The following is a 15,534-nucleotide window of genomic DNA, read 5'->3' on the forward strand; positions in this document are numbered from 1 at the left end:
CCCCCCCCCCCCCCCCCCCTCAGTCAATAAAATAGTAAAAAAATAATTTATCAAATAGAGATGTTAAAATTTAATAAATATAAATTGTGATTTTTAATTCAATGCAAGACTATTGTGGCAAATACAATGACTCAAATAGAGTCGATATTGAATCTACGAATAGTTTATATAAATGAGAAACTTAATGTATCCAATATAGTTTTCAATAAAGGGAAATTTTACTCTCGTTTATTTTTGAATAAAAGAAGAAAAATGAGTTTCTTAAAAAAAAAATCATCCAACTAAATAGTAATTGAGGAAGAAAGGATATACCTTTAATACAGTTCACGAAGAAAAATAATAATTTTTGCATTTGAAAGGAGAATTTTTAAAAACAAGTTAAAAAAATATTACTAGTGGAACAATAATTTTTACTCAGAAAAAGTATTTTATTTTTAAATGGAATTCATGTCCCACGACATGATCACAAATGAGAAAACTTGAAACATCAACTCTCATGTCGTCTTGGATCAAAATAAAGAAAAAGTCTTATTTCTTATATTTCTTTAAAGTTATTTTTATCCAGAGACTTATCTCAAAAAAAGAAAAAAAAGTTACATTAGTATAAAACTAGAAGCAAAAATCAAATTTTAAAGAAAGTTTGTAATAAAATTTGGACGAAATGAAATTTTGTAGTAAAATTTGGACGAAATAAAGGTTTGTAATTAAATTTGGACGAAGTAAAGGTTTGTAATAAATTTTGGACGAAATAAAGATTTGTACTAAAATTTGAACCGAATAAATAAATAAAAATGTAATAACTTTCAAAATCTAATCAATATCGCCTCATATATAAAAATGTTATCGACACTTCTCATTTCAAACACAACTAAAATCACTATGGCAGAGATGAAGGAAATTCAAGATGACGGCGATGACGATGAAGAAAATCAATTTTGACATCAATCCATTTGCCTCTCCCTTGTTTCCACCTGTATTTTATTTTATTTTTTTGAAAAAAAAAAGTTATAGGGGAAGGGGAAATAGCGAGAGGATTACTATATGTAGAATTGAATTCTTATCAACAGGATAGATGCTCAGGTAAACCAACTAACTGAACTACTAAAATTCCTTAATTTTCATTTTATTTACAAGAATAACAATTTATGTGTAAATGCAAGTGAGTACGAATAATTGAATTTGCAGTCTTTATTAGAAAAAGTTTATTATATGTGCGCGTTGCTTTAAAAATAAAAATAATTTTATAGATTTATGCCCACCTATCTAATTTTGTCTCTACCAACAAGGACAATAGCGAAGTGGTAAGAGATCTCGAATCCCCTTGGGTAGGGAGTTAGTTCCCTTTGTTAGGAAACATTTTAACCCTAATGTGTGACTTTCTAGCGTGATTCGTATTTACTCGAATTTTAATGTGGATGCCAAACACCGGACGAAAAAAAATCTAATTTTGTCTCTGACCAAGGAACAAGGCTTGGTATTTCCAAATTTAAATATTATTTTTTTTGAAAAAGATTAAAAAATATATTTTAATTTTTTTTTAATTTAAATTAATAAAGCCAAAAGTCGAGAAATACTAACTTTAATTCAGTTTTTCTAAGAAAATAAATTTTTAAAAAATAATTCAGTTTTTCTTGTTCGGTTTTTTGAAAAATAAAATAATTTTTTTGACAGATGTGCTCTACCTCTGCTGCATGCGTTCCATATTCTCTCTCTTACTTACTTGTCCTTTGTTCACTAGTACTGGTGTCACCTTTTGGGTCTTTTTGATTCTTTTGGTTTTGCAGTGCTCTCGTTTGCTCTGGGAAAAAGAAATGGGTGCCCTGGTTCGTGTTTCCGTTTCAGATGAAGAGGAAGAACGGAACAAAAAACTTCTTGAAGCTGGGAATGAGCTGCTTCAGCAGCCTACTTCTTCTTCTAAAGAGGAGCTTCTGGAGAAACTTGATGTGAGACCCTTTTCTTTTCTCTTGCCATTTGTTTATCTGCTTAGACCCAAAAGTACATAAGGACCAAGGGGTCTCAATTTTTTGTACTTCTCCTGTTCGTTGCTGCAATGCTGTTGTTTGTAATTTGTTTAATTTCTTTATAACAGAATTCTTAAACTGTTCTGAAATTTGTTTTAGGTCACCAATTTTTTAATTAATCATAGGATGAAAGGACCCTAATTGGTTACCAACCTTCTTTGATGTGCAAGGAACATGTTGAGAATAGTAGATATCAAAATCTAGGTCTAGGTGCTAGGTTAGATAATAACTTTTTTCCCTTACAAGATCAGAAAGTAATACCCAATGAACAAACAACAAAGCATAAGACTAAAGAATCATTTCAATGTGGTATAATATTCATTGATGGATAAGGTTCACATTCGCCTCCTGTGCAAGCCTAAATGTTCGTAAGTGTGAACATCTACCCCCCACAATCCCAAATCTACAGACAAACCACAACAACAATAACATACCTAGTGACCGGTGTAATGCCACGAGTGGGATCTTGGGAGAGAGGCGTGCACGCATCCTTACCCCAAATCTACATAAATGTGGGATCAAAATACAAGTGAAAGTGAAAGAATGTTCTTGTATTATTTTGAGAAGCCAAGGTGACAACCTTTTTAGGTGGTGGATATCTCAGCCTTCGTAATATTACTGATTTCATAAGGACTTTAGGGAATCCATAAGATAACACAATCTTTGAATTATCTTATGGTTTCCCTAAACTCTTTATGAAATCAGTAATATTACGAAGGCTGAGATATCCACCACCTAATACTATATGCTTGAATTGTTTGGCAAACCAAGATAGCCAAAAAAGTTGTCACCTTGGCTTCTCAAGAACATTCTTGCACTTGTAATTTTGATCCCACGTTTATGTAGATTTGGGGTAAGGATGCATGCACGCCTCCCTCCCAAGACCCCACTTGTGGCATTACATTGGTCACTGGGTATGTGGTTGTTGTTTGTCTGTAGATTTGGGATTGTGGGGGTTAGATGTTCACGCTTAGGAAGTTTTTAGGCTTGCGCAGGAGGCGACCTTATCCATCAATGAATATTATACTACATTGACTGATTCTTTAGTCTTGAGCTTTGTTGTTTGTTCATTGGATATTACTTTCTGATCTAGTAAGGAAAAAAAGTTATTATCTAACATAGACCTAGATTGTGATATCGACTATTCTCAACATGTTCCTTGCACATAACTAGGGAAGAAGGATCAGTCAACATGATCAATCTTGAATCATTATTGTTCTGAAGGAACTTGGCCTAGCTTTCCCTTCTTGTGCTTTTACTTAAGTTTTATCACAAATTATGATTTCCATTTGGCATTGTTTATTCACTTTACCTGGTAATGGAATTATATATATATGTTCTTTTACTTCTTGATGTGTAAAGGACATAATCAGGGTTCCTGATGGATGAAAGGACATATAACTGTGGAAAGAGAGATGTTTGACCTTGTGACGTAGTTTAGAACTTTATTTATTCTCTATTTGCTACAAGATCTCATGATCTAGATTTCATTTATTATCCAGAGAAGCGCTTCCAATGTATTTGACATGGTTCAAACATTTTTTTAACGGTATGCAAATTTCAGAATTTAGAGCATCTTTTGTCAATGGTGAAGCAAGTTCCCCCTGCAGCAGCACGAGATGCTTTTCGGCCTGCAATGGAAGCACTAGTTGCAGATGGACTTCTACGACATCCTGACATAGATGTGAAGGTGTCAGTTGCATCTTGCATTAGTGAGATCATGAGAATTACAGCTCCAGATCAACCATATGATGATAGCAGACTTACGGCAAGTACAATTCATACAACCTTCTTTGCCCAAGTTGGAAGTTAGATTGGTTTCCAGTCTCTCTTCTAACTAAGCTGTTTTGCTTTGTAATTGATGGTTCATATTCTGTAGTAGTTATGCATCTATGATTTTCTTGGATGCATGAATAGTATTTATACATACTCACTGTTGGTTTCTTACTCAATTGGTGGACAGGACTTTTTTGAGCTTGCAGTGTTGGCATTTGGGAAATTGTCTTGCTTGGATGGTCGCTGTTATTCAAAGGCTGTCTCTATTATTGAAGTTCTTGCAAAGTACCGAACGTGCGTGCTGATGTGGGATCTCGAGTTAGATGCGTTGATTGTTCAGATGTTTCAACATTTTCTGAATAGTATAAGGTATATATCCAATGATGTGATTCATTCATAATTTTCTAAAGGAAAGAGGGATTGGACCGGGTGTAACTTTGCTGGTATTTTATCTTTTGTTGTTCATTTGTTTTTCTGGTAAATGTATGCTCTGTCCTTGCCACAAGTTGAAGTATTACTTTTCCCTTTTCCTTTTCATTTATTTATTTGTGCACTGTCAACCTAAAAGAGCAGAACGTTCATGAATGAGATGAGTAATTGCTTGTGACTACTGCTATCTTGTGGTTCAGTATATTTTAGTTAGCTACTTGGCTTAGAGTTTTGTCTTGGTCAATATCTATCTTAGGACTTGGGAGAAATTCTAAATGGGTGCCTCAGCAGTTGCATGTCCTTGAAAGATTGTCCCAGCTGAGAACAAGCAATTCAGTGAGCCCTTTTTTTGGAACACAAATTGTTTTATTTCAAATTGATTTGGGCTTTGAAGGTGATCAATTGATTATGCCCAATTCAGAATACATAGAGCTAGTAAAATGGGAGTGCAAACGTGGAAAAGAACAACAGTGATTTATAGTGTTGTTTTTCCTCTTCTCTGTTTTGGTAACATGAAGAAAGTTGAGATTTTGGTAGTTGTGGATCAGATTGGTAGACTTAAGCCACCAGGGGTTAGCTCAATAGGCACCGATTGAGGGACTTCAGTGTTATGTCACAAGTTAGAGCCCTGCCCCAAGCGAACTAAATCCAGTATTTAAGTGGAGAAGGGTAGAGGAGCGGGCCCATCATCCTCAAGTTTCAAAGGTTGCAGTTGGCCAAAGGGTTGTTCCAGTTGTTTTCTTGATCTTAAAAGAGAGATTGGTAGACTTGAAAAGTAAAAAGGAAAGGAAGTAAAGGCTGAAAGACCAGGAGGACTGGGAGAAACTATGTCTCATTTTTGGCACCAATCAACTACTAGGTGCAGTTTCAGCAGCTCCAATCAGTCTCACGATGAAGAGAAGTCACTTCCAAATGAATTTACCCCACTCACCAGAAGACTAAATCACCATGCTAGTCCATATTTAGTCGATATAACCACTCTCCATGAAGCATGCACATTTCTATCCAGGAGAAAATCTCCACAACTTACTATAAAAGCGTTGTATTATAGGTGGACAGTCTCCTAATTCCTTCCCCCTCCATGTGGGAACCATAATCTTCTTCCACTCTACTATGTGAAATTCCTATTACACTTCTTACCCTTCCAATAAAAATCCCCAATGATCTTCTCCAAATTGCTGAAACACTTACAAGCATGCACAATATAGACAATAGATATAAAATATGTGTGTATATTAAGGAGAGTCGATATACTTTATCTTCCCTCCCTTAGTATATAATCTTTTCGTCCACTCAAATTTTTCTGGGATCTCAACAACCGGCTGCCAAGTATCCAACTTCTAATACTTCAATGTCTGACTATCCAAATTCGAAATCTGATAAGTATGATATTTTCTTATCAAACTAACTCTTCGACTATAAATTAAATATTTTTCCACTATCACTAATAATCATAATTCAATTATACATGTTAAAATTTGTACCAATCATACACACTTATAGCAATGGGATGGAAGGAGTATATGACAGTTTTAGCAGAATATTCACCGTTGTACCTTCATATATTGAATGCTGCATAAATGAACTTATATGCTGAGGTACATAGCATGTCAAAGTGTACCGCATTCTTTTTTTCTTCATAAAGTTCAAAGACTACCAGTTCCTCAGTATGCCATTTTTTTCTTCTGGGAAATGGTTGATCATGTTGTCTCTTGCCCCATTTTAAGGCCGGACCACCCTGATCAAGTATTCATGGACATCGAGGAAATAATGAGCATTATAATAAAAGAGAGTGAAGAAATTCCAATGCAGCTTCTGAACATCCTCATAAGTAGTGTTAAGAAGGAAAACCAGGTATAGCTTTTCCTTTACAACTTTATTCATTTATCTTTCTCATTATTTTTAATGACATCTTCTTTTGGTTTAGAATGTGTCACCTCGTTCCTATGTGTTGGGAGAGAGAGTTCTTCAAGAAAGTGCTGTCAAACTTCATCCATATCTTCCAAAAGCAGTGAGGTCCCTCGGCATTTCCATTAACAACTACTCGGAAGTTGTTGAATTGATTTGGATTGAGGCACTTGAAAGTAAAACTACGGTGGGTCTATCTGATAATCAAAGTAATTGCTGCAATTATTTGTAAAAAAACATGATTGTTTAGTTGTGTAATTCTCCATTTCTCATTCTCTTTTCTAAGTTACAAAGAATGGAGTTCCCACCTCCACCTCTTTTTTCTAAGATTATTAGATCTTCCGTATTTCCTGAACAACTGATTAAGCACTGATCCTAGAACATATTTACTACATTTCAGCATTCCTTTTCCGTATTTCTTTTTACTATTATAAACTCAGGAATGTGTACACGTTTTCCACCAAGCTGTCCTCATTTTTAGACTAGCTTGAGAAAGATAAAACTTAACCTCCTTTATGAGATAGTCAGAAACTCTTCTTGTTTTGCTGATTAATTGTTGATCTAAAGGTGATAAGTAAAGGTAACTTCACAGATTATAGGTGATATTTGTTCTGGATTTAATGATGTGAATTCTTCCTTTGCTACACACTTGTCAGGTGGAAAATGCTCCCGAAGAGCTTGCACCACATGCTGCACCTGACATAGTTGTTCCGTTCTTAGATCAAGCACCTATTTTGCTAGGGAAAGATGATCCCAAACATAAAGACAATGATGTCGTTCTAGAGACGGATACAATTTTAAAGGAATCAGAACATGGAGATGCAATGAAGCAGCAAAAAAGTACCGATTCAAGGACCGCCTTGCAATCTGAAAACTTGGGGTTTGTAAATGCAGCAGCCAAAAAAGCAGTAGATCCAGAAGCTACACAGACTTCAAAGAAAAGAGGTTGGAAGCCTAATTTTTTGAACAAACCAGAGGAAGGATACGATCATGCTTGGGTAAGTGGAGAAAGGAGGTCAAAAGCCCGTATTCTCTTGAAGGATTGTGGGAAAGATACTAAAAAGAGAAGTAGTTGTTCACCTAAATGTGCAATCTCCAAAGGATTGTATGGTGAGGAGAAGACTCCAATAATGACTTGTATAAAGAGACACCAAAAGGAGAAAAATGACAAATCAATTTCAGCAAGAGATGCACCAGGAGCTATAACCAAGAAGAAAGTCTCACAACCTACATCTGTTGCTTCAGAAGAATTTGCTGTTGTGGAGGCATTAGAAGAGAAACATGAAAAAGACGACAAGAAAAATATACCAGCCAGATATCGTGATAAAAGACGGACGTTATCTGTTGATGAATCAGGAGCTGAGGTAAATTAAAGTATTAAACAGTTAACGCCAATTGGCTGAATTCGTTTGGGAAGTTGTGTATTCGTTTTGGCAACAACCTCTCTACCTCCACGAGGTAGTGGTAAGGTCTGCGTACACTCTACCCTCCTCAGACCTCACTTTGTGGGATTTCACTGGGTATGTTGTTGTATTTATTCTGCTCCTGGACTATTTTTTTTTATCAAGTAAAAGTATTTTCATTCATAAATATGGCTAAATTTGCCGTATACAAGAGATATACCAAAAAGCAAAGAATCTACACACTATGATTCTCTACACACTCCATCCAATCCTCTATACAGCAAGGAATTTTCTGATTATGCCAAAAGAAAATAAGGGAACGGAGACTACTTCTCAACTAAGAGAAACTTGACTCTACACCTTCAAAAACTCTCCTATTTCCTCTTGTTACACCACCCACGATAGTTCTGGGCTTAATGTATACGTAAATTGAATTGTGCAGGCATTGGGCTTTGTCTTCTCAATCACCAAAGAAAGCAACTTTGCGAAAACCTCTAAGGATCAACGGAGAAGGAAGAATTCACCATCACAAGAAAAGGTAAACATCTGTAATCATTAATTAGAGCTAGCTTATAGTTAATGATATTAGACAACTTTCAGTAGGTGATTACTAAAGTGAATGTACTCGTTTTGGAATATTATGTGGATTCTAGTAAAGTATTTAGTATACCCCTTAGTTTGGACTTATTATGTACATAAATCGATCCCTGCAGGCATTAGGTTCCGTCTCAAACACCAAAGGAAGAACCTCCCCCAAAACCTCTAAAGAACAACGTAAAAGGAAGAACTTGCCATCACAAGAGGTAAACATCTGTTATCATTAATTAGAGCTGGCTTATAGTTAATGATATTAGGCAACCTTCAGTAAGTGATTATTAAAGTGAATGTACTCGTTTTGGAATATTATGTGGATTCAAGTAAAGTATTTAATATACCCCTTAGTTTGGACTTATTATGTACATAAATTGATCTCTGCAGGCATTAGGTTCTGTCTCAAACACCAAAGAAAAAACCTCCCCCAAAACCTCTAAAGAACAACATAAAAGGAAGAACTTGCCATCACAAGAAGAGGTAAACATCTGTTATCATTAATAGAGCTGGCTTATATTTAATGATATTAGGCAACCTTCAGTAAGTGATTACTAAAGTGAATGTACTTGTTTTGGAATATTATATGGATTCAAGTAAAGTGTTTGTTCTACCCTTAGTTTTGGGCTTATTATGTACAAAAATTGAGTGGTTCAGGCATTGGGCTCTGTCTCAATCATCAAGCAAAGCAACTTCCCCAAAAGCTCTAAAGAACAACGTAAAAGGAAGAACTCGCCATCACAAGAAGAGGTAAACATTTATTATCTTTAATTAGAGTTAACTTACAGTTAGTGAGATTAGGCAACCTTTATCAAGTGATCACTAAAGTGAATGTTCCATAAAATTTGCCAGTGAGGTTATTTATGTGCTGAAAGTAGTTTTACTTTTGTTTATTTAACTTAAGAGTAGAGGATATTTTCTTTTTTTCTATCTTCAACGTGACTGTCCTCTACCTGTGATACAGTCCTGATGTCATGAAATTTTATAAAGAAGTTACCAGTTGTAACTGAAGAGAAAAGACTTTTGACTAATAATGAATCTGATGTGGATACTTTTCAACGCTTCCACCTTGTCTCTAGATGTATCAGTGTTTGCTCTCTAGACTGATGAGCATCTCTATAATCTTTTCCTTAGGATTCTGCGGATAAGGTTGTCAGAGAGCATGGCAAGGAGCTCGTTGGCTGCAGAGTAAGGGTTTGGTGGCCACTTGATCAAGTGTATGTGATTTCACTGAATATGTATATATTTTTTTTTGAGAATGAGTTGGGGACCCGATGTGGATGGGGGTATATTATGTAGCCAAGCTTCAGATATTCCTGTTAAAAGTTTAAATGTTGACTTGCTCTTTCACTGAGTGAGTCACATTTTTTTCATCTGAATAACTCTGAATGAATTGCTTTGTCATAAATTTCTGAATATGAATAATGCATATGCATCAGCCTCAGTTGTGATGTCAATTACAGAAGTAGGCAAGCAATTTGTCAATGGTAGGTAGTAGCAACTAGAATATTGTATAAAGAATTACTGAGCTCTGTTTAAATCATGAAGACAATACTGGCTTATATTGGACCCCCAATCAACTGGAAGGAGCAAAGAAGAGGCTATAGTATGGTCAACTACAATCTTAAAGTTTGTTGCTATAAAAATTAAATACAAGTACTTGTTGTAGTCCAGCCGTAATAATGACTCAAGGGCATCTAAACTCTTGGCATGAAACTCTGGGTTGATGGCTTGTCGTTGAGAAGGGGGAACTGGTACACTTGCATGTTAAGTTGTTAACAATGTTTGACTAAAAGCTGAAAAAGGTAGATCTGACGAGTCGAAATATACAAGTAGTGATATCTGGGTTCCATTTTCAAGCTTAATTCCACTCATTGAATGCTCACATTCTCAAAAACAGAGATTTATGATGGCCTAACATTATAGGTTATATTTGAGAAAGATAGTGGTTCAGCTGATTCTCTATGCCTTAAATAGAAAATGGGGGTTCTTTTCTTTTTTTCCCCTGAAAAGAAAAGGTTTTTAATATGGGGATATATCTTGATCAAAGAAAAAAATATGGGAATATATGTTTAAAATCTGATGTTCAACCAATAGAGGGACCTTTCTTAAGGTAAAATAAGTTAAAGGACATCGTTAAGCAGATGCATCTTGTTGGTGCTTGGTTTTGTCATTGCATCATATTAGATATTTGGTAGTATCTGCCCAAAAAGATTTGGTGGTTACTTTCTTCTTCTTCTTTTTTTCAAAAATATTCTTAGATCCATACAGGCAGACTTTTGAGCATTGAGCTTCTTATTATCCCTTTTTGTTTTAGAATTTTGACACATTACTTTTTTCGTTCTAATGAGGTTCATTTTTTAGTTCAAATGTCATATCATGTAGTATTCACATTCTGTAGGTTCTATGAAGGACTTGTCACTGATTTTGACCATTCAGAGAAGAAGCACACGGTAAAGATTTAGAATGGCTATATAAACATTATTTTTCTTGTATATTAATTGAGTTCAACTGCTTTATGTAATCATACATTCGTACTCCCTTAAATGCTGGTTGATGCTCCTCATATGCTAATAGGCTGGTATCAGTCTACAGTTTCACAGGTTGTCAGAATCTAAATTGAAGTTAATTTGGCAAGCAATTTTCTAAGCCTTGGAAATGTTTCATCATTCATGTTTTTCATGATATTCTAAGGTGATCTATGGAGATGGCGATCAAGAAATGCTTAATCTTACAAAGGAACGCTGGGAACTAGTTGACAATGACAATGCATCAGATCCTGTGGGTTCCTGCCAGGCTTTTCTTTTCCCTTCTCTTCTCTACCCGTCTGTTCTGTGCTTGTCTTTATTTGCATGACTTATTGGATGGATGTATTTCAGATACACGAGATTGCTCCTGGTCCAAGTGATTTGTCTGACATGTAAGCTTCATTCACCTGATTTCTCATTCATGGCAAGTAATTTGATGATTTGAAATGCTGCTTGAGAGCTAAATATTAGCGTCAGAATAGAACTTAGATCATTGTGACATGATGGATAGCTTTAGATGCTATAGATGAAGCACCTTCTTTTTTTTTAGCATCCCTAGGAGTTCCCACCATTTTTGCTCCCTTGATGACTTGAACCCACAACCTCCGGGTTGGAGGTGGAGAGTGCTTACCATCCGAGCAACCCCTCTTGTCAACCACCTTCATTTAGCTTTTCCTGTGTGGTGCTTATTTTGTGTTCTTTAATTTTTCTTTTGGTGCATCGAATCTAACTCAACTATACAATTTTAATCTTGTTCTCTCACATAGACATGCATATTACCTGCAAGTCTCTCGCTGAAAATGTCACCCTTTTTTGCCTTCAGTAAAACTTCTCGATAGATTAGGTGTCCAAACTTCAACTCTTTTGCATTCCCTATTTTACTAGTTTGCTTCTGTTGCTGTGTTATTTGGTGTCCGTATCTTCAGATAAGCTACCCTTACACATCTGTCTTCACCTATGTATGCATCAGAAAAGTGATACTTTGTATCCAATCAGATATTATGCAAAATCTTCTTGCAAAGGTGGGGATTAAAACCTCCCTTTTCGTCTCCTGCCTTATTTAATCTGTTTACATAATTACATATAAGCAAGCCTCCCTCATTTTTTTGAAGAAAACAAGCATGACGTTATACTTCATTTTCCAGATATTTACAGTTTTTTTCTAGCATTTATGTTGATAGGTGATTCCTTTTAGTATATTTGGGATGTAAACAAAATATAAGACACTTTGGTAGAGTTTGTTCTAAATGTAAATGCTAAAAGGGAAAAAAACAACTAAAAGTCGAGCACTGATGTATGTGAACAATGAAGCAACAAAATGGTGTTATGTTTGTACTGAATTTTTTTCCCTTTTTGAAATATTGATGAACTTCTGACATAAAACCTAGTAAAATAAGAGTGTCAATGAAATTTGGGTGGGTATACAATATGTTTACTGATTGCATTTGATGTTAATTGTACAGTGGCGCAGATGGTTTCTGTAAATCTTTTTAAGGCATCAGCAAGACTACTGGGTCACTTACACTAATGCAAAAATAAAGTCACTAGAAGTACTATGTTCTCTTGTGACCTTTAGGATAAAATACTATGGCACATTTGAAAGTTAATATTTTTTTATGTTGTACTTCGAAGCTATTGCTTTCTCAAATATCTATGTGAAACAATTTTAGTGGTTGATAAGTATTACATAAGTTGTTAATGTGCAGGCGCCTTGGTTGCATTATTGATTCATATCGCCATACAAGGAAAAAAAAGAAGGTGAGAATACTTGTGTGGAAGCTTTCTGCCTATGAGCGACACATCTTTGGCTTGCCCCTTGCACTTTAATTGTACTTTGTGCTTTAAGCCCCAATAGAGTTTGGCGCTTTTCTGTGGTTCTTGTTTTTGTTATATACTTTTAATGGATAGTATCTTTCTCCTTGCTTCTGCTGAGCATCTTCATTTAATGAAAGTATATCTCACCTATTTTATGTTATCCTGGTTTATTATTTAATAACGAACTGCTGGTATTATCCTATTTCACCTATTTTACGGAGTTGATATTGTTTTGGGTAGAACGTGCATGAGTTAAAACCATTCTCCATGGACTGAAATGTGTTTCACTTTATGAAACCTATATTCTCTGCATTCTTAGTGTCAGTTTTTTGAGCAGGCTTTGAATGTTGATAATGATGTGCCGTTGCTAACTCCTGGTACTGAAAGCAAGAAGAAGGCATGCAGCAAAACAAAGTTATATAGTGTAAGTTGGTGTACTTCAATTGTAGTCGGGTACACTAATCATTGACTCTTTCTCTTCTCTTCTGTAGTCATCTTATTTCAGAGGGTTTTTCACATTGTCATCTAAGTTCTGCTACGTTGTACGTTGTCGTCTCCTTCTAACTAAACATTACACTTTGCCATCTCTAAGCACTAAGATCCAATCACATTATCTGAAAGAAAATAATGACTTCTGAAAGAACGAAATAGCCCTTCCTTGTAATTAAAACTTTCAAAAGAGAAGTTATAAGCGAAGATTCACGTTCACGTGAATTTATTTTGCCTTGCTAAATTAGTCCTTTTCACCCTGCATGACAACCATTTTGGTCTCTAAAAGTGTTCACAGAGTGTCATTGTGAATGGCAAACTGCAGCAGAAGTTTAGTACAAAGTGAACCTAGGAAGCATGCATGGCAAAGTGATAAAAATTTGAAATACTTAATCTTAGTAATTACTTCATAACACCTGTCTATGCTCAAAATTTTGGCAGGGGAAAGCAACTGACGATCCGATGACTCCAACAATGTAAGTTATTTTTATCACATTTAGACCCCCTTTGCATGATAATAAATGGAATTCGAGCTAAACAAAGTATTTTTTTTATGAAGGACCATGCAGCATAATTCAACTCCAAAAGGAGTGCACCAAAATAAAGGGATCAAGGTTGAAGGTTCAGAATCTGGAGTAGACGAAAATCCAAGGAGTTTGACAACAACTATAAAGGTGTCGCCCGAAGATGGTGATGTGTCCAGTGAGCTGGTGGATGTGTGTGGCTATAAAGTAAAAGTGAGCAGTGCTCCTATACTTGCTGCCATTTTTGCCAAGTATGGTGACATTACAGTCAACTGTCAATGTAAATCACTGGCTGCCAGAGCTTCCCTGCTTGATGTTGTTAGTGATGTTGTCAGGCGGCTGAAAACCGGTGATGTTAGTATTTCTTCCATTAAAGCTATGAGATCTGTAGTCTCTGATGCTGTGGATGCCAAGCTTGATGTAGCTTGGCTGCAACAGTATCTGGATGAGATCTCTAAAGAGGAGGATATGGAGAAAAAGGCTTCCTTACTAATGGCGTTAAGAGAGACTACCATGCTCGTCTCCAAAGCAGCTAAAAAGGATTTGGTAGAAAGCAACAAGGAGGTCTTAGCAGCAGAGAAACGACTCAAAAAGGCTGAAAGGCGCTTGCGAGAGGCCCAAAGCCGAGCAGGAGAGGTGCAAAGGTCTGTCAAAGCATTTGAAATACTGGGTGAAAAAGTTCAGCAGGACATCAAGGAGGCGAAGGATCAAGAACAATATTGGCTGAGTAGGTTGAGTGAGCTTTTATAGCCCACAACTGTTTTATCCCTCTACTAATTTTTCTGAACACTAAGACGGTTATCTTGACATGGCTTATTTTTGTGAATGATCATCATGAAGCTGGCAAAATTGCTCATGGTTGAATTTTATTTTGTACATGATGGTAAATTTAACTATTTTTGTAAACATTCGCATTTTGTGTAGCATCGAGTTTGTCATATAGCAAAAACTAAGCTGGAATGTTTGTAGTAATGCTACAACTCCTTGAACAGTTGCAGTGTCTACTGTCTAGTATATTCTGCTTAAGGTAATTTTGAACTAATCTATTGCATTGTGAATTCATCTGAATCTAATATTTTTATGTGTAAAAATTTACTAAAATTGCAACAAATAGCATCCATGAAGTCATAACTTTAGTAATATAACGGGTTTAATGCTAAGAACCTCGATGGTTGAACCCATAGAGCTTATAAAGTTTTGATTTGCCTTTGCCCACCTCCCCCCCCATCCCCTTCGGCGATGCTTCAGATAATTAAATTTACATTTTTATGTGTTCGTAGAATATTAGTCATATAAGTAAAAGAAAATATGTCCTTTCTTCAAAATTCATCGTCAGAATGGTTTCAGTTTGTTTAAATATTATTCTTAATTGCTTACATTTACTAATTAATTATTAATACCGTGTATTTTTCAACTTTAGTTCAAAAGCTTGTGCATTTTTTTGTTACGATCAGAAGCATTCGTTGCAAGTGTATTAACTATAACTTACAACGATTGTCCAAGTCTTTTTCCCCTCACAATCGCGTGGTTCAGAATGTGTATTAATTAACTATAACTTAACAATAAATTTTTATTTTTTACTATCAACAAACAAGACAATTCTTCATTGATCTTATTTTTATCTTCCAATTTTTATTTGAAGGATATTTTCTAGCATATCTCTGACGTGAATTCTTAACGTATCTTTTTACTAACAACAAACAATTAGGAATTTAAAAAAAAGTGGAAGCATCTTAACGGCGTCACAGTCAAGATCCAAAATGAATAATCCGTCAAAAAAAAAAATCAATGAAAAAGAATACAGTCGTAGAGAACGAATCCATTAAAAAAACTATCATTTAATTACAATGCTCAAAAAGATCTTTAAATTTACGTGAGTACTTTATTATTAACAAGAAGACTTTGATTAAACTATTATTTAAAGAGAAATAAAATATGGCAATTTATACAACTAATCATTTACTGTAGTATTGTTGACTTACATTGGCAAAGCCATAGAATATCCAATAAATTAAACAAATCAGTTCAAATAAAATAAAAGTGACACTAGCAA

The 15,534-nt window shown here is 35.2% G+C and overlaps 1 protein-coding gene across 2 annotated transcripts; it reads left to right on the forward strand.

Moving 5' to 3' along the window:
• The first annotated feature begins 1,710 nt into the window (after window positions 1-1,710).
• LOC125859999 (sister chromatid cohesion protein PDS5 homolog D-like) lies at window positions 1,711-14,449 on the forward strand. 2 transcript variants are annotated; one of them, XM_049539868.1, is made up of 18 exons: window positions 1,711-1,943; window positions 3,586-3,789; window positions 3,985-4,166; window positions 5,954-6,080; window positions 6,154-6,321; window positions 6,791-7,498; window positions 7,980-8,075; window positions 8,251-8,340; window positions 8,516-8,608; window positions 8,783-8,875; window positions 9,260-9,342; window positions 10,527-10,578; window positions 10,820-10,906; window positions 11,005-11,045; window positions 12,360-12,411; window positions 12,806-12,892; window positions 13,399-13,433; window positions 13,517-14,449. In XM_049539868.1, exons 1-18 carry the CDS (start codon window positions 1,812-1,814, stop codon window positions 14,229-14,231), a joined length of 3,045 nt encoding a protein of 1,014 aa, XP_049395825.1. In that variant the 5' UTR covers window positions 1,711-1,811; the 3' UTR covers window positions 14,232-14,449. The 2 variants fall into 2 exon arrangements, with proteins under 2 accessions (XP_049395825.1, XP_049395826.1); XM_049539869.1 differs by lacking the exon at window positions 8,251-8,340.
• The last annotated feature ends 1,085 nt before the right edge of the window (window positions 14,450-15,534 follow it).

The sequence above is a fragment of the Solanum stenotomum genome, chromosome 3, assembly GCF_019186545.1.
Source record: "Solanum stenotomum isolate F172 chromosome 3, ASM1918654v1, whole genome shotgun sequence".
In the NCBI taxonomy this organism is placed as follows: Eukaryota; Viridiplantae; Streptophyta; class Magnoliopsida; order Solanales; family Solanaceae; genus Solanum; species Solanum stenotomum.

Excerpts from the sequence above, each read along its gene's own strand:
- LOC125859999 (XM_049539868.1), top strand. The coding sequence starts at position 1,812 with ATGGGTGCCCTGGTTCGTGTTTCCGTTTCAGATGAAGAGGAAGAACGG. Across the intron at positions 3,790-3,984 it reads ATGATGATAGCAGACTTACG|GACTTTTTTGAGCTTGCAGT; the intron begins GCAAGTACAATT and ends ATTGGTGGACAG. Across the intron at positions 8,341-8,515 it reads AGAACTTGCCATCACAAGAG|GCATTAGGTTCTGTCTCAAA; the intron begins GTAAACATCTGT and ends TGATCTCTGCAG.